This window comes from Dendrobates tinctorius, unplaced genomic scaffold (assembly GCF_039654945.1).
Source record: "Dendrobates tinctorius isolate UK_male_01 unplaced genomic scaffold, ASM3965494v1 ptg000070l, whole genome shotgun sequence".
NCBI classification, from domain to species: domain Eukaryota; kingdom Metazoa; phylum Chordata; class Amphibia; order Anura; family Dendrobatidae; genus Dendrobates; species Dendrobates tinctorius.
In genome coordinates this window covers 24,655,448-24,679,649 of record NW_027361738.1, presented here as the reverse complement: position 1 = coordinate 24,679,649, position 24,202 = coordinate 24,655,448, and the positions used below count along the sequence as shown (strand labels likewise).

Sequence of the window (24,202 nt, the reverse complement as noted above, 5' to 3'; positions counted from 1 at the left end):
CGCACACCAATTCGGAGAATGAATGAGCAGCAACTCTACCCCAAGCTCTCTGTCCCCTTTACAGTTTTGCCTCCGTACAGGGGCCATTTTCACCTCCTAACTTCCATGCAGTTTTATTCTACTGAATGGAGTCGACAGCAGTCCTTTGCTGTAAAGAGGACGCAGTGCTTAGGGTGGGTAATGGTCCCAACAATTATTAAACCGCTATCCCTGCTCCATTTGCTTCTGCAATGAGAGGTGAGCAGGGAAGGTGAAGGCCATCTACTCATACCTGCTGGGGCGTGTGTGCAATCTGAAGGATTACATGTCTCCTGGCAGTTATAGGACATTGCCTCTCAATGTGGAAGTACAGAAGGTCTAAGCCTATAAGTGATAGCGTAGGAGCATTTTGGAAAAGTTTTTGCTTAAAACCATGCTGGTGTTTTTTTATTATTGTTCGTTGGAGTGAAAAAAAATCCAAACAGGAAAATTACAGTAAAATAGATTCCACAAACGCCATGGTAAAACGCATCAAAAACTCGCTGTTGGGCAAAACTAAGAAAAAACGCTGAGAAAATGGCCAAAAAAAAAATGACACAAAAGATGCTTTGGGTTTAAACAGCAGAGTTTCCTGAAGTGTCTTCTGCTTGAAAAACAGGAAAGTTTTTCCTGAGGTTAAAAGAAGTCAAGTGCACATACCCGAAGACCTGTTGGGTTCATTGCTCTCATATATTCTCTGTATAGGAAGTTTATCCTATGGGTGACGTATTTCACCCTTTGCAATGTAACCCTACCTTTTCGAAGTGATATCTGCAGAAGTAAATATTGTATTGCTGTGAATATCGTTGAGGCAGAGATGCTATGTAAAAACATTCTCTAAGATTCATGCAATCAGAGACATGCAGATAGACACCATGAAGCTTGATCTCTTGCTTTTTTTGTGAATATCCTACGTCTCGCTTACTTTACAATAGGAAATAGACTTTAGTAAATTAATAATAGTTTGACTGCATTTTCTTACTTTTTTATTGTACCAAACTGGTTAGATTCACTAATTGCTAATTTGGTAGGAAGCGGTAAGATGGTTCTTCCAGACAGAAGTCCTTTCACTATCAGGATTTTATTCTTCAGAGACTCCACATGAAGCTCCATATCTTGTGAACTGACGCTAGGCAAAGACTTGGAATTCTTCTTATTAGAGAGCACGGGCATCAAGACCTGAGGAATAGAAGTCATAATTAGAGGAAAGGCAGTATCTTCAGAAAAAGTACATACAGTTCACAAAGAAAGACATTCATGCTTTTTTTGTAGTCTACAGTTATTCTGTGCAGCATAATTAGTGCAGAGAGGACTAGTGGTGAAGTACCAGGTGCCAGCGCTACCTTTCAGGCTTTCGTCTAAAGTGCTCATTAAAATACTGAATAGATTCCACTGAATAAATGACGCACATGGTGGCTCTTGTGTGATCCTCATAGGGGGATGTGACCAAAGGTAAAGGTGACACAAAACAAACAGAGAAATCTGAAAATAATGTGCTGCCTTACATATCCATAATCCAAATGTATGTATATAAAATCTTAATATTCCGCTGAATAATGCACAGCTATCTAGTCTTTGCTCCTAGTTGCATTAATGAGGTCTGCTTGGATTTCCATCAGACTTTCTAATACCTGACATAGTCTGCAGTGCTATTATTGCTTTTCAGACATTAAAAGTGCTGTTCCATGAATCATTTTCACAACAACCAAAAAGTATTTTTGTATAAAAGTAATGTTATTAGCACTTCAAGAATATATACAGTGACTGAAATAAGTTTTGAACACGTTACCCATTTTCTAAGTTAATATATTTCTAAAGGTGCTATTGACATGAAATGCTCTCCAGATGTCGGTAACAACAACACATCTAATTCACACAGGTAAAGAAATCAAACCAAAGATGTCCATAACTTAATTTACGTGTAGTAATTGTAGTGAAACCTCCACCAGGGGGAGCTGGTGAGGGAAGAGAGGTTACACACTAAGAGCAGCAACCCTGAGCAACAGCACAGGTGCCACAGGTAACGAGAGAGAATAGTCAGACGAACCGAGTCAGAAACTAGCAGGAGCAGACGTACCAGAAGGAGCAGCAATACACGTAGTCAAAATACCAAAGCCGAGAGTCAGAAAGCCAGAACATGAGTACGGGGTCCAAAACGTGAGACGAAATACGTGGTCGGGGTACAAGCCAGGGAGTCAGATGCCAGAGAAGGAACGTAACAGCAGAGACGAATACAAAGAGACGGGGTCAGAAATCAGTCCGGGTCATACACGTGAATATCAGTCAAAGGCAGGAGGATCACCAGGGTACAAGGGTCAGCGGCTCTAAACTGCAAGCTTGAGCTATCACTAACACTGGTCAGCAGGCTGTGAGGGATTGAAAATGCCCAGCTAGCTCCAGAACGAGGCTGAGGAGATTAACCCCCGCATGACCAGTCCGGAGTGAAGACAGCAGAAGATAAACTCCGGACTGGACCATGACAGTACCCCCCTCTCAATGGGGGGCCACTGGACCCCCAGGCTTCCCTGGATGACGAGCGTGAAAGGCCCGGACCAACCGATCCGCATGGACAGAACGCGCCGGCACCCATGACCGATCCTCAGGACCGTATCCTTTCCAATGGACCAAGTACTGAAGTGAACGACGGAGCATACAAGAATCCACCACCTGTTCCACCTCATACTCGGTCTGCCCATCTACCATAACAGGCGGCGGGTGCGAGGGAGACTCGTCAGAGGAAGGCACCGACGGCTTCAGAAGCGCTTTATGGAACACATTAGGAATCCGTAATGACGGAGGCAACCGCAGGCGAAAGACCACAGGATTAATCACCTCTAAAATTTCATACGGACCAATAAACTTGGGACCTAACTTAGCAGAGGGAATTCTCAGCCTTATGTTTTTGGTGGATAACCATACCTTATCCCCCACCTGATAAGTCGGCCCCACCGAGCGCCGTTTATCCGCAAAAAACTTATATTTGCCCTGAGCCTCCCCAATGTTTCTCTGAACTTCCCTCCAAACCTCCTCCAACCGCAAAAAGGCTGAATCAGCCCCTGGACACTCCGAACCTAGTCTGGAGAATTCACCAAAATGAGGGTGAAACCCATAGTTGCAGAAGAAAGGAGAAGTACCAGTAGACTGATTGACATGATTATTGAAGGCGAATTCCGCCATAGGTATCACAGAGCACCAATAATCCTGTCTGGATGTGACAAGACACCGCAGGATCTGCTCTAAAGACTGATTGGTCCTTTCAGTCTGACCATTGGTCTCGGCATGGTAGGCCGATGAAAAGGTCAGACTGATGCCCAGCCTTTTACAAAAAGCTCTCCAGAATTTTGACACGAATTGCACCCCTCTATCAGACACCACACTGACAGGCACACCATGCAACCGAATCACATGCTCAATGAATAGCTTAGATAGAGTCTCAGCATTAGGAAGGCCCATTAAGGGTACAAAATGTGCTTGTTTACTGAACCTATCCACCACTACCCAGATCACGGTTTTGCCATTAGAGGGTGGGAGATCGGTGATAAAATCCATGGACAAGTGAGTCCACGGTCTATCCGGAATTGGCAGTGGCACCAATTCCCCGGCCGGCCAGTTGTGGGAGGCTTTAGCGCGGGCACAAGTTTCACAGGAGGACACAAAACCAGTGACGTCAGAAGTCAACGAGGGCCACCAGAACAGCCTAGTGATGGCTTTACGAGTGGCTGAGATTCCTGGATGCCCACTCAGAGCTGAGTCGTGGAACTCCCGAAGCACCCTTAACCGATACTGGACAGGCACAAAGAGCTTATTTTCAGGTATGGATGGGGGAGCAAGAGATTGGGCCTCACGAATCTCCTGCTCCAATCTCTGGGACACCAAAGCCACCACCACCCCGCGCTGAAGAATGGAGGAAGGAGGCTCCGGAGGCGATACCGGATCTAGGCTGCGAGACAAGGCATCCGCCTTCACATTCTTGGAATCTGGTCTGAAAGTGATGGAAAACTGAAATCGGGGGAAAAAAAAGTGACCACCTTGCCTTTCTCGGAGTCAGACGTTTGGCGGATTCGATGTAAGACAGATTCTTGTGATCTGTAATGACAGTGATACGATGGACAGCCCCCTCCAAAAAATGCCTCCATTCTTCAAAAGCCAATTTAATGGCCAACAACTCTCGGTTACCCACATCATAATTCCTTTCAGCAGAGGAAAAATTTTTAGAAAAGAAGGCACAGGGTCTTAAGTTAGTTAATGTGGTGGGCCCCTGGGACAACACAGCCCCCACTCCCACCTCAGAGGCATCCACTTCTACGATGAATGGTTTAGACAAGTCAGGTTGCACCAGTACCGGCGCAGTCATGAAACGTTCTTTTAACAAAGAAAACGCCGCCACAGCTGGAGCTGACCAGTTTTTAAGATCCGCTCCCTTTTGGGTGAGATCAGTGAGGGGTTTGACCACTTGAGAGAACCCCTTGATGAATTTTCTGTAATAATTGGCGAAACCCAGAAATCGCTGAAGACCCTTGTGATCTCTGGGTTGCACCCAATCCACAATGGCCTGTACCTTCCTAGGGTCCATACGAAACCCCTCAGCGGACAGAATGACCCCTAGAAAGGACACTTCTTGAGTAAAAAATGAACACTTCTCCAATTTGGCAAAGGGTGAGTTCTCCCTGAGCCTCTGGAGAACCACATGCAGATGACCCATATGACTTTGTCTATCAGAAGAATATATAAGTATATCGTCAAGATAAACAACTACAAAACGTCCAATAAAATCAGAAAAAACATGGTTAATGAAATTCTGGAATACCGCTGGTGCGGTAGTCAAACCGAAGGGCATAACCAAATTTTCAAACAGACCCTCAGAGGTGAGAAACGCAGTTTTCCATTCATCCCCCTCCCGCATACGGATGAGATTGTATGCTCCCCTGAGGTCCAACTTAGAGGACCACCTGGCCCCTGACAATTGATTGTACAAATCAGGTATCAGTGGGAGGGGGTAAGCGTTTCTTATGGTTATTTTATTCAATTCTCGAACATCGAGACATGGGCGTAAACCACCATCCTTCTTTTTTTACAAAAAAGAACCCCGCTGCCATGGGAGAGACAGATGGCCGTATATGCCCTTTGCGGAGGCTCTCAGAGATATACTCCTTCATAGCAACCCGCTCAGGGCCAGAGAGATTGTACAGCCGGGCTTTGGGCAATTTGGCCCCGGGAACAAGATCCACGGCACAATCGAATGGGCGGTGTGGTGGTAGAACCTCAGCCTCCTTTTCGGAGAACACATCCTTAAAACCCTTTAGGTACTCCGGAATACCCTCCAGGTTGACGGATGACATAGACACAGTAGCAAGACAATTTTCAGAACACCCAGGTCCCCATTTAACAATATCCCGGGACCCCCAGTCAATAACTGGGTTATGCCTTTGCAACCAGGGAAACCCTAACACCAGGCCAGCAGGGAGGTTATCCAAAACAAAGCATGACATGCGCTCCTGGTGTAGGGCCCCCACCCTGAGGGTAAATTCTTTAGAAATGAAATGGAGACCATCCTTAGTGAGAGGTGTAGAATCAATAGCCACAATTTTTAAGGGAGTCCCCAACCTAACTGTCCCTAATCTACAGCGAGCCACCAGCTTAGAGTCAATCAGGTTCAGGGATGACCCACAGTCTACAAAAGCTGAAGTATGGAAAAAGCCGTTGTCAACACCAAGTTCCACCTTTAGCAGTACTCTTGAAAAGGAAGAAAAAGGTACCTGAGAGTCTGGGTGACCTCCACGATTATCACCCAGACTCAGCCGCTTGTTAGTCGGAGGACAGGAGGGGCAGTCTTTTTTCCAATGTCCGGGATCTACGCAGTAAAAACACAATTTTCCATCACGTTGCCGTCTCCTCTCTTTCTCCTGGGGGTTGGTGGCTCCCACCTCCATAGGTTCAGATGGAAGCAAAACATCAGGGTTAGCAGGGAAAAACGGAACCCCTCGCTGAGTAACACCTCTCTCCCGCAGTCTCCGATCCATACGGATAGCCTGACTCATAGCCTCCTCCAATGAACTGGGAGGTGGATGGAGAGCCAGAGCGTCCTTCAAGCAATCCGACAGTCCCTTCCTGAACAGACATCTCAGTGCAGAGTCGTCCCAGGACACCTCAGTGGACCATCGACGGAATTCGGAGCTGTACCATTCGGCTGAGTGCTTCCCTTGCCCCAGACCCAAAATAGTGTCCTCTGCCACCCTAACATGGTCCGGTTCGTCATAAATAAGTCCTAGGGCCTCAAAGAACCTATCTATCGACATCCGTTCAGGGGCAGTAGGGGGCAACGAAAAAGCCCAGGATTGGGGACCCTCCCTAAGTAAGGAGATAACAATCCTCACCCGCTGAGTCTCATCCCCAGACGATCGGGGTCTAAGAGAAAACCATAATTTACAACTCTCCTTGAATATATGAAATTTATCTTTTTCGCCAGAAAATGTGTCAGGAAGTTTAACTGAGGGTTCAGGAGAGTGCAAAATAACATCTACAGAGTTAACTGGTGGATAAACAATATGAGAGGTGTTTCCCTGCATGGTCTTAATAGTCTCAGTCAGTTCTCTCTGTAAGTGGGTCTGAGACATGACAAGGGACTGATGACTCACAGAAAAGTCCTGCGCCATCTGCGTCAAACTGGACACTTGATCTGCCAAGTTATGCAGCAGATCCATGGCCAAAGAAAAAAAACATCATCAACATTAACAGAAATAAACACTTGAAATACATCACTCTGTTTGTAATGACTCTATATAGGAGTTTCATTTTTTGCATTGAAGAACTGAAGTAAATTGACTTTTTGATGATAATTTAACTTTGTAAGATGCACTTGTAGTCTGGTCAGTTAAGAATAAAATTGAACTATTTGGATGCCATAATGTACAGCATGTTTGGAGGCCAAAAGGCACTGCATATTACCCCCAAAACACCATACCAACAGTGAGTTTTGGATGTGGGAACATCATGTTGTAGGGCTGTTTTTCAGCATACGGTACTGGCAAACTTCATATTGTTGATGGGAAGATGAATGGACAAATGCACTGAAACATTCTTGACAAAAATCTGCTGCCATCTACCAGGTTGATGAAGATGAAATGAAATGAAATGAAGGTGGACATTTCAGCAAGGCAATGAACCCAAATACACAGCCAAGGGAACCCTCATTTTTTCAAATCAGAGAAAGAATATAAAGCTGCTAGAATGGTCCAGCCAATCACCGGACCGGAATCCAATAGAACATTTATGGAAGGAACTAAAGCTCAGAGTTCATAGAAGGAGTCAAAGGGACCTTCAGGATATGAAGAGTGTTTATGTGGAAGAATGGGCCAAATCACACATGAGCAATGCATGTGACTAGTTTCTCCATACAGAGGTCATCTTGAAGCTGTCATTACCAACAAAGGCTTTAGTATAAAGTAGTAATTACATTTCAGTAAACTTGTTTAATACTTTTTCCCTGTGTCATTTCTAATTATTACTGTGAGGCAGTGACCCCTGTTACAGCTAGGAGGCGCTGTATGTGCTCCTCAGGATACGCATGAAGGCACAACTATGATAGTGAGACAGTGACTGGCGTCATTGTGAATGGCCGGTATGTGTTGCAGAGGAGATCCTCTGCGCTGTAAGCCAGTAATGTTGCTCTAGAACCTGTAATCCTATGAGCTTTGTTGTTGATTGTTTACTTATAAGGGAGGCTCACAGGGTTAGTTGGAGAGCTGGGCAGGGCTTACTAACCACGCATACACCGCCCACTTGTGGGGGTGGCTACAGCTACATAGTGTCAGCGTCATAACACACATACAAAAACAACACAGTTAATGGCAATGGTAGGCCTGGCACAGGGCCGGACTAGGACAAAAATGAAGCCCTGCCACACAAATCCCACAGCCCACAAACTATAACACTCATCAGCCCCGATCAGTGAATTTTTGCTATACTTTGTCGTCCCCTCATCACTCTCTTAAAGGAGTAATTAGAAGAGCCACATGTGAATGGCACCACAGTGTGCATGATTGGCCACAGCTCCATTTACATGGTGCTCTTCAAAGCGGTGCTCTTCAAAGCTACATTTCCCAGGATCATGGGGGTCCCAGAGGTCAGATCCACAACAAACAGAAAGTCATCACCTATCCCCACATAATTCTCCATATAATGCTCTATACAGTATAATGGGCCCCATTTATTACTACATACAGTATAATGGGCCCCATATAATTCTTATCCCCATACCCCGCTGCTCTGGTCTCCTCAGTGTATTCTGATCATCCACACTGCTTGGCACAGGGATATCATTAACTTTACGTATATAATTGTCCACTTGGACTGATAGTAATAGTGATTTGTTTGTAACCTGTTGTCTGGGGCTGGCCCACTTTATGGGGGTGCTCAGGGCATATGATTAAACACGAGTAAAAGTATGAGAGGCTCAATGTGACCAGTGCCACCTAGTTTCCTACCCCTCTTATTCTACTAGTACTGTGGGCACACTGACTGGTACTGAGGAAAAGAAAGAAAGAACAGAGAGAGAGAGAAAAAAAAGAAAACAAACAGAGAGAGAAAGAAAGGAAGAAAGAAAGAAAGAGGGGAAAGAAAGAAAGAAAGAAAGAACAGAGAGAGAAAGAAAGAAAAAAGAAAGAAACAGAGAAAGAAAGGGAACAGAAAAAAGAACAGAGAGAAAAAAAGAAAGAGGGGAAAGAAAGAAAGAAAGAACAGAGAGGGTGAGAGAAAGAAAGAGGGAAAAGAAAGAAAGAACAGAGAGGGAGAGAGAAAGAAAGAGGGAAAAGAAAGAAAGAACAGAGAAAAAGAAAGAGAAAGAAAGAGGTAAAAGAAAGAAAAAGAGGGGAAAGAAAGAAAGAGAAGAGAACAGAGAGAGAGAGAGAAAGAAAGAAAGAAAGAAAGAAAGAAAGAGGGGAAAGAAAGAAAGAAAGAAAGACCCGAGAGAGAGAGAAAGTGGAAAGAAAGAAAGAAAGAAAGAAAGAAGAGAGAAAGAGAGAGAGAGAAAGAAAGAACAAAGAAAGAAAGAGGGGACAGAAAAAAAAAGAACAGAGCGAGAAAAAAAGAAAGGAGAAAGAAAGAACAGAGAGGGAAAGAGAAAGAAAGATGGGAAGGAAAGAGCAGAGAGAGAAAGAAAGAAAGAAAGAAAGAAAGAAAGAACACAGAGACTAAGAACAGAAAGAGAAAGAAAGAATAGAAAGAAAGAGGGGAAAGAGAACAGAGAAAGAAAGAACAGAGAGAGAGTGAGAAAGAAAGATTAGAGAGAGTAAGAAAGAAAGATTAGAGAAAGAAAGAGGGGACAGAAAGAGAAAGAAAGAAAAGAGCAAAAGAAAGAACAGAGAGAAAGAAAGGAAAGAAAGAAAAGAGAGAAAGATGGGAAAGAAAGAACAGAGAGAGAAAGAACAGAGAAAAATAACAGAGAGAGAGAGAAAGAGGAAATAAAGAAAGAACAGAGAGAGAAAGAAAGAACAGAGAGAGAAAGAAAGAACAGAGAGAAAAAAGAACTGAGAGAAAGAAAGAACAGAGAGAAAGAAAGAACAGAGAGAAAGAAAAAACAGAGAAAAAGAAAAAACAGAGAGAGAAAGGAAGAGGGGAAAGAAAGAACAGAGAGAAAGAAAGAAAGAGAGAAATAGAGGAAAGAAAGAACAGAGAGAGAGAAAGAAAAAAAGAAAGAACAGAGAGAAAAAAAAGATTTATAAAGATACTATAGCTGCCCAGCTCCCATTGTAGTGCCCACCTGAGCCTCCCAATGCAGGACATATCATGATCCGCTCACATGGCCGGCATCCCCGAGTCCAAGGCAATCCCGCTGTCTGCGCTGTCGGAGGAGGACACCATGATGGATCTGAAGCATTCCCTGAAGTGCCTCCATGGTTCTGTCACAATCTCCTCCCGAAATTAACTCATTTCGGGTCAGCTTCTAGCATGTCACTTCCGGTGGAACGTCACGTGCGAATGTTAAAGTACTCCTGTGTCCACGGGAAAAGTAAGATCCCGGCCAGGGCAGTCTCTCTCTCTTAAAATCGTGACTGCCCTGCTGGGAGGTATGAATGCTCCCCACGATACACCTTGTACACGTATGGCTCATACACACATGGTTCCACTTTTTATGCCTCATACACACACGGCTCCGCTCCATACACCTCGCACACACGCGGCTCCACTCAGTAAACCTCGTACACATGCAGCTCTGCTCCGTACACCTTTTACACACATGGCTCCACTTCATAAACCTTGTACACATGCGGCTTTACTCCATACACCTCGTACACACACGGCTCTGCTCCATACACTTCGCACACACAGGTCTCCGTTTTGTACGCCCCAGACACGCACGGCTCCACTCCGTACACCCTGTAAACAACCCCCCTGACCCCACACATAAACTTCCCTCATCCAGCACAATGACAACCAGCACAGCAGAGTCTTGCATACACTGAGGGCTGTGCGCACAGGACCTGTGATGAGGTCACAAGAGGGGAGGAGTCAGGGGTCACATGATCAGGAGGCTCTGACTCCTTCCCTCCTGTGACCTCATCAATTACAAGCCTCTGCCCGCTAACCACAGCATCAGCGTGCAGAGGCTAAATTGTAGGTGCTGCGGGTAGCAGAGCGCATATGCCGCCCTCTGTGCACAGTAGCTGCATACCGTCTGAGGCAACTGGCTCAACCTGCCTCATTATAGGTGCACCTCTGCCTGTGTGTTGGAAGGTCCAAGGAGTGGACTTCCTGAAGAGCACATGGAGAGGCCGTATATTTAGTGTCTGTGACAGCACTGCCTCGGGGAGCTACCAATCTTCTGAGGGTCTGGACTGTTGGGAGTGCCCTGGTCACAAGGACGGTGATCCCAGTAAGACAGCTTCCCCAGGAGAGAGGACTGACCGGAGTCAGTGTGTGGAGCAAGAGCTCCAGGAAGGTAACTCCAGCATGGGGGTTATAACGTCAGAGAAGTATCTGCTATTGGAACAGACTGTCAGTGGTTATCATGTTCCGTTGATGTACAGTATATAATGTACTGTTTGGCATGCGGTCACCCATGGTAACTGGAGAGAAGTTCGACGTGTTTAGTAACTGCGAGTTAAAGCCGTATACTATAAAGTGCTATGGACTATGTGAGGTCTGTGATGTGTAACCTGGCCTACGGTGAGGTTTCTGATATTTAAATAAACCAAATAGACTGTTTAATGGAGAAAATTGTTCCTGTGTGACTGAATACCGTTGCCAAGTGAGTGTCCCCCAACACATGCAGTAAGCGCTGTCTTACATTACACATTACTTAATTTATGGAAATCTAGGTTTTGATTTCTTTCCCTGTGTAAATTGGAGGTGTTGGTACCGACATCTGGCGAGAAAGTCATGTCAGCAGCACCTTTAGAAATATACACTACCGTTCAAAAGTTTAGGGTCAATTAAATATTTCCTTATTTTTTAAAGAAAAGCACAGTTTTTTCCAATGAAGCTAACATTAAATGATTTAGAAATACACTATAAATTGTTAATGTGGTAAATGACTCTTCTAGCTGCAAACATTTGGTTTGTAATGCAATATCTTCATAGAGGTATAGAGGACCATTTCCAACAACCATCACTCCAGTGTTCTTATGGTACTTTGTGTTTGCTAACTGTGTAAGAAGGCTAATGGATGGTTAGAATACCCTTTAAAAAACCCTTGTGCAAGTATGTTAGTAGAGCTAAAAACAGTTTGGCTGATTAGAGAAGCTATAAACCTTACCTTCCTTTGAGCTAGTTGAGAATCTGGAGCATTACATTTATTGGTTCCATTAAACTCTCAAAATGGCCAGAAAAAAGAACTTTCATGTGAAACTCGACAGTCAATTATTGTTCTTAGAAATGAAGGCTATTCCATGTGAGAAATTGCCAAGAAACTGAAGATTTCCTACAACGATGTGTACTACTCCCTTCAGAGGAGAGCACAAACGGGCTCTAACCAGTGTAGAAAGAGAAATGGGAGGCCCCGCTGCACAACAAGACAAGTACTTTAGAGTCTGTAGTTTGAGAAAGCGACGCCTCACAGGTCCTGAACTGGCAGCTTCATTAAATAGTACTCGCAAAACGCCAGTGTCAACGTCTACAGTGAAGAGGCGACTCAGGGATGCTAGCCTTCAGGGCAGAGTGGCAAAGAAAAAGCCATATCTGAGACTGGATAATAAAAGGAAAAGATTATTATGGGCAAAAGAACACAGATATTGGACAGAGTAAGGCTGGTTTCACACTTGCATTTTTTTGCGCTTGTTTTTTTGTGCAAAAAAACGCATGCGTTTTTTAAAAAAAAAACATGCTCAAAACCGCAAAAAGCGCACACAAACACATGATGCGCTTTTTATGTGCGTTTGCACTGCGCACGGTGCGCAGCGCAAAAAACTGCAAGTGTGAAAGTAGCCGAAGATTGGTAAAAAGTGTTATGAACAGACGAATCCAAGTTTGAGGTGTTTGGATCACACGGAGGAACATTTGTCAGAACAACTAAAATGATGCTGGAAGAGTGCCGGATGCCATCTGTCAAGCATGGTGGAGGTAATGTGATGGTCTGGGGTTGCTTTGGTGCTGGTAAAGTGGGAGATTTGTACAAGGTAAAAGGGATTTTGAATAAGGAAGGCTATCACTCATTTTGCAACGCCATGCCATATCCTGTGGACAGCGCTTGATTGGAGCCAATTTCATCCTACAGCAGGACAATGACCCAAAGCACACCTCCAAATTAGGCAAGAACTATTTAGGGAAGAAGCAGGCAGGTGGTATTCTATCTGTAATGGAGTGGCCAGCGCAGCCACCAGATCTCAACCCCACTGAGCTGTTGTGGGAGCAGCTTGACCGTATGGTGCGCAAAAAGTGTCCATCAAGCCAACCCAACTCATAGGAGGGGCTTCTGGAAGCATGGGGTGAAATTTCTCCAGATTACCTCAGCAAATTAACTACTAGAATGCCAAAGGTCTGCAATGCTGTAATTGCTCCAAAGGGAGCATTCTTTGACGAAAGCAAAGTTTGAAGGAGAAAATTATTATTTCAAACAAAAATCTTTTTTTTGAACCTTGTCAATGTCTGGACTAGATTTTAAATTCATTTGGCAACTCATCTGATTAATAAAAGTATGAGTTTTCATGGAAAACAAAAAATTGTCTGGGTGACCCCAAAATTTTGAACGGTAGTGTATTTATTTTGTTAATTTGGTGACGTGTTCAATACTTATTTCACCCACTTTAAGTAGAAAGGGGAATTCACATTCATAGAGCTGAAATGCTTTACCCCCTAGAGATTGCCCTGTGCTATCCCAGCATCCAGGCCTGCTGTAATGCACATAGCTTTAACTGCATTACATATCTGTTGTGTTTGTGCGATATCATCTGTATTCAGTTCTTGGTTAAACCACTAGCCTTTTACGCCTTTTATCAGCTGTACAATAAACGTGTTGGGTTGTTTTAATCTCATCTCTTGTGAGCTTATATATGGAGAATGGACAGGGGTTCCCGACCCTTGGCAGAAGAGGAAAGAAGACCCTGGTGCATGCCACAAGAGCTCCCTGTAAGATTCAGGAGGAGGCTGGGTGACATATTGTGGTGATAAGTTATGGAGACACTGCGCACAGGAGGCTTAGAAGGGTGTTACACAGAACTTGCTATTTTAAGCATATAAAAAACACATATCACTGAAGCAGTAACATATCAATTACTCTCCTTTCACCAAAACCACAAGTGAAAAACGCAGCAAAAACGCATGTTTTTGCTGCTGTGTTTTTCCTGCCTTAGTTGCAGAAATGGTGCAGAAATTTCTGACTCAAATACTTAACATGTGCACGTATCCTTAGACTGGTGTGTCAGGCTACTGCGAACCTTACAGATATAAATTAGTCAAATAGTAACAACTTACATAGAATACCATGTTACATGTGTAGCCTCCCGTCTTTTGTTGGCAAAGTCAAGCTCCTATTTCCCTGCATTATCTGCTTTTTATACCTACATCAGATATGTGTTCCTTATTTATTACTCCCTGATGTGATTCATCGTCTATTGCTAATCCTGATGGTTCAACAGGGGATTCGGTAAATCCAGACAGTACAGTTTGAATGACAGCGCGGTCCTACAGTATACTTGTATGTCCAAGTAGCTCCTCATTGTGACAGTGCGCAGTGTCCCTTTTCAAGCTCCCATCTGATGAATATGCTTATCTATTGATCCTTTGTTTACTGTTGGCTTTATTTCATGATTTACTTTTCCTCTCATTATTTCCTTTTGTGGGTATACTGGAATAATACACAAACCTGACTGAATACGGTAGTTTTATAGAAAACAGATTAATAGATAAGATTTAGCCTATATGTTAAAAGAGGACAGGTCAGCAGGATATGCAACCCCTAACTAAAAGGTATGAGCGTAAAGCCTCTTTAATAGTGTTGAGCATTCCGATACCTCAAATATCGGGTATCGGCCGATATTCGCGGTATCGGAATTCCGATACTGAGTTCCGATACTTTTTGCATATCGAATACCGGAATCGGAAGTTCCCATAATGCTATGAGCCAGTTTGATTTGATTTAGCCAACGAGGAATCCTCAGAAGTGTGGGCACATCCTGTTAGGCAAGTAGGCATGTTAACTAATGGCATGGCTGTGATTGGCTGCTGAAATGATGTCATGATGCACTATAAAAGCCGCTGCCGCCATTTTGGGTTCACTCTGCTGTGAATTCAGTTAGGGACAGGCTGCTGTTCAAGACTCTGAGGGACAGTTAGAGATAGCGATTTACTATATAATATTGTGCTTTAACCAGGCTACATTATCAACCACTGTAGCTTTCTTTTGCCTTGCAGCGCTGTTCACAGCTGTCTGCAGGGTCTGTGTGAGTGCAGCTCACGCTGTGTAGTGTGTCCTGCAGCCACCTCTGGTTGTAGGCCGCTCAGCGTGCGTCACTGCCTCATACATATTTATTTTTGTTTTATTGCTGCTCATTTTTCATTAATTCTCCATCCGTATCCATCTACATTGGTTGCAAACACTATAGGAGTAGGCAGCGGAGCCTTTCTGCAGCCTTTAAGTGCTAGTGCACAGTTCTCTGCACTGTTCACGGCTGTCTGTGAGGTCTCTGTGTGTGAGTGCAGCTCACGCTGTAGTGTGTTCTGCAGCCACCTCTGGTTGTAGTCCGCTCAGCGTGCGTCACTGCCTCATACATTGTTCTTTTTTGCTGCAGTGCTGCTTATTTTTCCAGAATTTCTCCTATTAGTGTGCTTCCATCTGTATCCAGCTAGATTGGTTGCAAACACTATACAGGAGTAGATAGAGGAGACTTTTTTCTGGCTTGTGCCCTGCAGCCGCAGCCAGATTATTATTAGCCTATTTTCTGGAGCCTCATCTATTGCATTGTAGGTTACCTTCCTGCATTGTAATAGCTCCAAAAAGTTTGTGATACTATCGCTTTCACATCTTTGGTCACATCCTTTTTGTTTTTTTTTTTAAAAAAAACACGTAAATAAAGTTCACCAAACACTCCACTTGACAATTGTGTAGACCACATTAGCTCATATTAAAGTGTAGTCCACACACTTTATAAAATTAGTGTTTCTTATACCTGTTAGCAGCTGTTCAGGAATAAGCACACTAAGCCCCCCCTTTGTACTTTTCTGCCTATCTTTATCAGTCTACCAAGATGAAGAAGGCAGGGAGTAAGGCACGTGGTCGTGGGCATGGAGTTTCAGCAGGGAGAGGACGTGGAGATTCTGCAGGGAGAGGACGTGGGGATTCTGTGCCTGCTGCAGGCACCAGTGACTCAGCATCCCCCAGTTTTACCAGGGAACAGTCCTTTATGCGCAGCTTTGTAGGACCTCGCCGTACCCCACTGCTACGGGATGAACAAATTGAAGCGGTTGTCGGATGGATGGCAGCGAACGCATCGGCTTCAATTACTTCCACATCCTCTCAGGGCCAGAGCACTGAAGAGCAACCATCTGTGTCTTCACCACCTGCCAAATTGCCCAGGCAGTCAGAGAGCCCTGGACAGGAGCCATCTCTACTTCTGTTCTCTGAATCTCTTGGCTTGGAAACAGGGGGCCAGCCAAGCAGCATTCTAGAAGGTGAAGAAGAGGGAGTATGCAGTGATACGCAACTGCTTTGTCCCTCTGAATCTGAAGAGGCAGGTGGGCCAGTGCCTATGGTCAGCACACCTCAGTACGCATCAGATGATGACACTCAGGTGCCACTTTCTGGTGCATACGGTGCTGGCGAGACTACCCAGGAGAAGCAGGTGTTTGAAGAGGGGAGTGTAGATGATGAGGTCCTTGACCCATCATGGCGTGAGGAACAGGAAGGTGGTGGGAGCAGCTCTGAGGAAAGAGATTCCCCGAACAGCCAAAACAGGAGGGAGAGGGAGGGGGCAGACTTGGTTGCCTGTAGTCTCCACTTCAGCACCCGTTAGGAGCATTCCTCTTCCAAAACCCAAAACGGGCGCTCCCAGGACTTGCAGTGCGTGGTCCTTTTTTGACACAGTTGTAGATGACATTTGCTTTGTCAAATGCAAGCTGTGTAATCAGAAAGTCAAAAGAGGGAAAAGTGTCAGCAACCTCACTACCACAAATATGTGGAAACATGTGCGGACCAAGCACCAGCTGGAGTTACACAGACACACTGAAGACGTAGGCCAACGTACAGCACCACCTACCACCTCTTCAGCTCGTGTTGTAGCCTCTTCCTCCAGCTCCACACAGCTGTTTCGGCTTCCTCACAGGATCGCCATGGAAGAACCTCTGGCACTGTTGTCCATAGACCCAGTGACATTCCACCCACAGCACAATGTTCCCTGTCATCCTCACACTCCCAGGCCACTCTACAGCCATCGGTAGCACAGGCATGGGAGAAAAGGCGGGCATACTCGGCAAACCATCCCCGAGCACAGGTTCTGAATGCTGGCATGTCAAGGGCCAGTAGTTTTGCAATGCTTTCATTCAGGCTGGTGGAGACAGACACCTTCCGTAACTTCATGGCATTGGCAGTCCCACAATACACCGTGCCCAGCCGCTTTTATTTCAGCAGGCAAGCCGTCCCTGCCCTGCAAAAGCATGTGGAGGGAAAAATTAAACATGCGCTACTGAACGCCGTCAGTAGCAAGGTCCACCTGACCACTGATGTGTGGACCAGTAACCATGGACAGGGACGATACCTTTCCCTCACTGCCCATTGGGTCAATGTTGTGTAGCCGGGTACAGATCTTGAGAGTGGCGCTGTACGTGTTCTGCCAACTCCAAAGATTGCAGGAATCCAGTCTGTACACATTGACTCCTCCTCATACTCCAGTTCCTCAGAATCAGCGCTGCAGGAGCCGTCACGGTCTACCTCCATATGGACCCGTGAACGCTTACCTGTTACGACCGATATGAGCACAGCCGTGGCCATACATCAACAGGCCGTACTGAAATTAATTTCTTTGGGGAATCGAAGCCACACAGCGCAGGAGCTCTGGAATGCCATCAAGCAGGAGAGCGACGTGTGGTTTGTGTCAGCGAATCTTGGTAGTATGTGACAATGGCCGAAATCTGGTGGCAGCTCTGGGCCTAGGCAACCTCACTCACATCCCATCTGGCACATGTGCTCAACTTGGTCGTGCAGAGCTTTCTGAGGGACTATCCGGATCTTGATGCACTGCTGCACAAGGTCCGCATTGAGTGCGTTCACTTGCGGCGTTCCAGAATGGCAAGATCGCGCATTGCAGCTCTGCAGCGCCGATTCCGCCTAACGGAACATCGCGTCATATGTGACCAGGTGGAATTCAATGTTACATATGTTGGAGCGGTTGTGTGAGCAGCAGGCAGCAGTAATGGAGTACCAGCTGCATCAGGCGCAAACAAGTCACACTGTGCGCCGGTCACACTTCACCACCACTGAGTGGACGTCTATGAAGGACATCTGCCACGTTTTGCGTGCCTTCGATGATTCCACGCAGATGGCGAGTGCAGATGATGCACTAGTCAGCATGACTGTCCCCCTTATCTGCCTGCTTCAAAAAACACTGCAAGCACTAAGGGAGGAGGTTTTGGAAGAGGTGGAGGATGAGGAGTCCCAAATGCCATCTGCTTCTGGACAGTCTGCGCAACGTGGTTCCTCACAAAGGCCTAGGCAGGGGACACTTTGTGAGGAGGATGAGGAGGAGTCAATGGAGGAGGAAGACATCTCTCCAGAGGAGGGAAGTACGCAATGCTCTTGTAGTCAGTATGTAGAGCGAGGGTGGGGTGATGCAGAGCAGGCAGAGATGACGCCTCAAGCAGGGGACAGCGTTTCTTGGCCAGTTGGGAGTCTGCAGCAAATGGTTGATTTCATGCCGCAGTGCCTGAGAAACGACCACCGCATCGCCCACATTCTCAACACGGCTGATTATTGGGTGTACACCCTCCTAGATCCTCGCTACCAGGACAACTTACAAAGCCTCATAACACCGTTGAACCAGTAGCGTAAAATGCGGGAGTACCAAGACACACTGGTGCATTCCATCATGTTCTCCATTCCACCCGAGAGCAGTGCTGCTAGTGCTTTTCAAAGCAGCTCTGTACGTCGAGGCAGTGGACGAAGCTCTGCACAAAGAGGGAGCAGAGGCAGCGCCTCAGCACAAGGCAAGACCAGTATGGCCCAAATGTGGTAAAGTTTTGTGTGCCCGCCACAAATGTCTACACCATCACAGACGGCTCCAGTCAGCAGGAGGCAACGTTTCCATCAGATGATGACAGACTACATGTCTTGCCCTGTCAGTGTACTCCCAGACGGCTCTTCCCCCTTCAAGTTTTGGGTCTCTAAGCTGGATACATGGCCAGAGCTTAGCTAGTATGCATTGGAGGTGCTGGCTTGCCCTGCTGCTAGTGTATTATCGGAACGCGTCTTTAGTGCCGCAGGTGGTGTACTAACAGACCGTCGCACGCGACTATCCTCCGATAATGTTGCCTGGCTTACTTTTCTGAAAATGAACAAGGCCTGGATCTCGCCGGAATTTGCCAGTCCTCTTCCAGAATAAATAATTGGTTGGCAACAGTATCCAGGTCTCCTGTTGTGTTCATGTTTCTACCACCTAAACTGTAATTCCTGGGCTCCAACACCACCAGTTGTTGCTCAGAAGTGCCGTCTACACAGAGAAAAACACTAGCTCCTGTGTTAGTGGGGTCCAGTAACGCCAGCTGCTCTCATGCTGTGTGTCCGGCAATATCTCCTGCTCCCTCCACATTCAAACTACATCAGATTTTAAACTTGCTCCAATTAGGCCTCTGCCTACACCATGATTGATCCTGGGCTCCAACACCACCAGTTGTTGCTCGGAATTGCCGTCTGCACAGAGAAAAACACTAGCTCCATTGTTAGTGGAGTTCAGTAATGTCAGCTGATCCCCTGCTGTGTGTCCGACAATATCTCCTGCTCCCTCCACATTCATCCCAACATCAGATATTAAACTTGTTCCAATTAGGTCTTAGCCTACTCCATGAATGACCCTGGGCTCCAACACCGCCAGTTGTTGCTCAGAAGTGCCGTCTGCACAGAGAAAAACACTAGCTTCATTGTTAGTGGGGTTCAGTAACGCCAGCTGCTCTCCTGCTGTGTGTCATCGCTCAACACTACTCTTTAATGCTTAATATATTCATACCCTGCTATTAGAATTTCACTGGGCCATTTTTGAGAAATCTATTACGTTTTATTCTCGAATGCATCGGCGCAGGCACTTCACTCACCAACTCTGCTGTACTTCGCCACCCTCAGCCTGCTTTCGGCCATGAATGGACACGTCAGTGATCTTTCTCCCCTGTACATGCGCCATAATTGCCCAAGTTCATTTAATCAGAAAGGAAAGCACCTGTATAGTACGCTACTGATGATGTGATGAGATTAATGTACCGACTCACGCAAAGTCATTAGGAGCCTACTGCGCAGGCGCCATGACTGCAATGATCCCAAGCAATGATGCCCCTTGAGACGAAATGAACCCGGGCAATGACAGCACTTGTGCAGGGGAGACAGGTCACCAATGGAAGAGTGAGCAGTCAATCAACGACTGGAGGCCGGAAGTCAAAGGCAAAGTACAGCAGAGCTGGGGAGTGAGTGAATTGCATGCCCCGCTGCTCAAGAATAAAACTTCACAAATACACTTCTCAAAAATGCCCCAATGAAATTCTATTAGAAAGTCAGGTATGTAATAAGCATTAAAGGGGCTTTACATATGTACTTTTAGTTAAGCGTCGAATACTCTGATGACACGTCCTCTTTAAACATATATAAAGCATCATGGTTTCCATAGTACAAAACATTTAAATATTTTTTTTTTCCCCGACAGCACACTCACTTTATTATAGCTAGGCAAAAATGGATTACCTTAGGTTAGGCTTACACGGTGACAAGACACTGAAATTGCAGAGTCGCATTGCATGTAATGATTTCCAATGCCACGCGACTCACTTGTCATAGACTTCAATGCATGACAAGTGTGACTGTGATTTGCGTTCAACTTCTCTGCGATTTGGCAATTTTTTTTATATAGCAAAATCATGACTGTAAAATAGTTGTGTACGGAGGTGGACAGGACAGTGGGTACCTGCATGCCTGGTCCGGAACTGAAAGGGCTGCATCCTGTTTCTGGGGGGGAAGCCTGAGGGAGACGGACCTTCCCCTACTGCAGGAGGGAAGGAGAAGAGAGAAGGGGTTTCTTGCCAACAGGAGGGGGCGGGGAGAGCTTAGGGAGAGGACGCTGACACAGGGGTATAAGAAGAAAAAGTGCGCGCTGCAGCAGGAGTTGGCGCCAAGTATGTGCAGAACAGAGAAGAGCGTGCCCTGCTTCCCCCTCCAGACAGTGCTGGCCCTGTGACAGGCCATGCTGCTGCTGTCCAGAATAGAAGCTGTTGTGCTGGGGGAAATAGCCGTGCCAGCAGAGCGGAGTGTTCGGAGCTGTGCCAGGTGCCGTACACTAGGAGACAGCGAGTACCGCACCCGCTCTGCCCAAGACTGACCGCATACTCAAAAAAGCCCTCCTGCTGAGGACTGAGACAGATCGACTGTAGGCGGTGAGCGCCCTCTGTGTAAACGTGGACCAGTTAGCCTCCGTGACCGGAGGAGACTCCCTTGATAAGCCTGAGACAGTCGTTAAGGCGTGCAGGCACGGCATGCGCAGTGACAGACCTGAGCCCCTGAGAGTAGTAGCTGGGCTGACCGAGGAGTGCGGCATTGTCCCTGTGGTGACATGTTCTGAGTGTGGACTTGTGACTAAGAGTGGTGAGAGCAGGACTCCCTCTCACCGCCCAGCATCCTGTTGTTTTCCCCGGAGGCTGTTTCTTTATCGAGGACAGAGACTTGAGAGACTGCATGTGCTGCTGTTGTTGGTGCCACCATTGGATTCCTGCCTGTCAGAGACTGCGTCGATATGACCTGTGCCGCTGTTGCCGGTTCCACCGTTGGAACCCTGTACTACCTCACAACAGAAGACTATAGTCCGATAAGTTTAACCTCTTTATTACTGTACTCTCATTTGTCCCTCACCTACCCTGCCAACCTTCCAGTTCTGCCCCATTCCTCGCCGTCACCCTACAATCCCTTACTTCCTGCGGAGTACATCCCCCTGTAAATAAACCTGTTTAACCCTTGCTCTGCTTCCACGTGCGTGACTGTATTCCGCGTTCCTGCCGGTTACTCCAGTTGTGTAACAGCTAGTCACAGAAAAGCTGCACGGATGCTTTTTGTTCTGCGATTTTGCTGAAAATTACGGTAGAGTGCCACAAGTTGTTGTGAAGGCCTACCCGAATCTAATAGTGCACTCCTTTAACACTCAAGATTCAGGAACAGATTACAATACATCAGTTGGGATGACTATTAATACGCAAAGATAGGAATAATTTGTGTATGCCTCCGGCGCCGCTGCGTATGTCAAATCGCAGTGATTTATTCAAACATGTGGCTTTTATTGTATTCAATGCGTTTTAAAGTGTCAAGCACCTCTTCTTGGAAATGCGTAGAAAAGAATAAAAAGCAAATTTGAATAAATCGCTGAGATTTGACGTCTTCCATACACAGCGGAGCAGGAAACGTCCACAAAAATCCACAAATTATGTCTGTCTATCTTCATACTTGTCGGTTTTGTAACCCATGGATCTACATCAGCTATACAAGCGATTTAAAAATGCCTTTTAAATCTTAAATCCAGTTCGTACAAGCTGATTAAGAACTGTAATTGTTTGTCAGATAAGACCCTATTTACACTACTTTCTCCCGAGTATTTTATATTAATATGTGAAACATTCTTCACTGCACATCAAGAAAGCTCCTGAAAGCTGCAGCTCCACCATTTGCCATCATCAGTAACCCTGGATGGACAATATCGACGGTGCAGCACTCCCTGAACGCGGAGTAAAGTTGAAGAACTCTAATCATTCTTCTGCGGCTGAAGAATTTATTACAAAAGACTGAGATGAAAAAAAGCACACCCCAATTGTTCTTTTATCTTGAAAATACATGTATGCGTGAAAAAAGTCAGATGAACAAATATTTGTTGTGCGCTCTGCGGCTATTGTGAAATGAACATGGAGAGATATATTGCTGTAGAGGACGGCATTATCCTGGCAGCCCAGGAAACCCAGACTAAACTGTTGCACATGCCATTCACTTGTTAGGATTGCCACACACTTGTTTATTGGGTCTTCTTAGCAACAGATGAAAGCCAAAGCCACTCTCTCCTTCACTACTCAAACTTTAGTAATGCAGTACATAGAAGCAGTTTATGCTAATCACTTAATGAATGGTCAAAACTCAGCGTTTCTAATTAAGTGTAATTAAGGAGAACTTTGGACTTAAACATAGCATAACTTACCAGTTTACTGATGGTAATAGCAGTCATTTCATCTTCAGCTAGATCTACTTATACAGCTCCCCAAAGTTATTATTTGATCTCCATTGACCCTGATAACTCAAAGTCACAGTTTTATTGAACCTACTGAGGATGACTCTTCGGGTACATTGCCCATAGCCCGTAGGCAAGTAAGGGGTAAAACAGGATCTTCAGAATGGTAGAGAGTTTAGAGGAGAAAAGAAGCTATAAAGCCACAAAAACATAACTTGCTTCACAAGCGTACCTTGGATGGGTAAATCCATGATTTTGGAGAATTCATGAAAAAGTTCATTACAATAATCCAGCTGTACACTGGTTCTACAAGATTTCTAAGAACACTGAATTCCTGTTGAGCATAAAGTGAGGGAAATAAGTATTTGACCCCTTGCTGATTTTGTTCGCTTGCCCACTGACAAAGAAAAGACATGAACAGGCTATAATTTTATGTGATCACAATTATGGTATCTTGGTTTTTTTCCAAGACAAAATCTTCACTGGGGTCTTGATAATAATTACTTTGAAGCTTGGTGCTCTTATAAATCAAGCGGGCACAATATTTTCTAGTCTGAGGGACAAATAATTAGGCTGAACCAATCCAAAGGCCACAATAGCTCATTAAGGGGTTTTACTATCTGAGACACGTGTGGCATATTGTAAGTAAGTGTCTGAAAATGTGTTTTTTTTCCACTTCCAGGTCTGCCACCTATCAGGAGATTGAGAACCCTTTCTCCCTAAGGCCTGTTTCACACTTCAGTTTTTTGTCATCAGTTAAAATCCGCCAAAATGGCGGAAAGCGGATCTGTTGTTAACTGAAGTGAACAGATGTCAGCGGTCCGGTTTTTTGACGGATCCGCAGTCCGGGGACGAGAGAGCGAGAGCGAGCGCGAGAGCGAGAATTTTTGTTGCCACCGCCAGAAAGGATTTCAGGGTTAAATTTCCGGCTGACTTCCTTTCACCGGGCATGCGCACTGTAAAATGCGGATCCTACAGCAAAACAAACGTTGCAGGGTCCGTCCAGGCATGCCGGCGGACGCAAACATTTTGGCGGATCCGCAAAAAAACGGATCCAACGGATGGCCATCCGTCAAGATCCGCCGGTAATGCAACTCAATGGGGAAAAAAATGGCGGATCCGTTTTTTTCAAAAACTGGCGAATTTTGACTGATGGTCAAAAACGGAAGTGTGAAAGAGGCCTTATCCAGCCTTGAGAATGGAAGAAATCCTGCATGTGGCTTCTTCAGTTTTGCTTTATGCGAGTTGCCAAAACAGATGAGAATTTCCCTTCTTCCATAAATTACCAGGAAGTTAATTGATATTAC

General features: G+C 45.6%; 1 protein-coding gene across 1 annotated transcript in view; it reads right to left on the bottom strand.

Annotated features, from left to right (window-relative positions):
- The window catches only part of DNAH11 (dynein axonemal heavy chain 11), a 395,178-nt gene that overhangs the window by 352,690 nt on the left and 18,286 nt on the right, over positions 1 to 24,202 (bottom strand). The window contains exon 4 of the mRNA XM_073581471.1: positions 1,001 to 1,197. Coding sequence (XP_073437572.1) covers positions 1,001 to 1,197 — 197 coding nt within the window. The remainder of the gene's footprint in view (positions 1 to 1,000; positions 1,198 to 24,202) is intronic.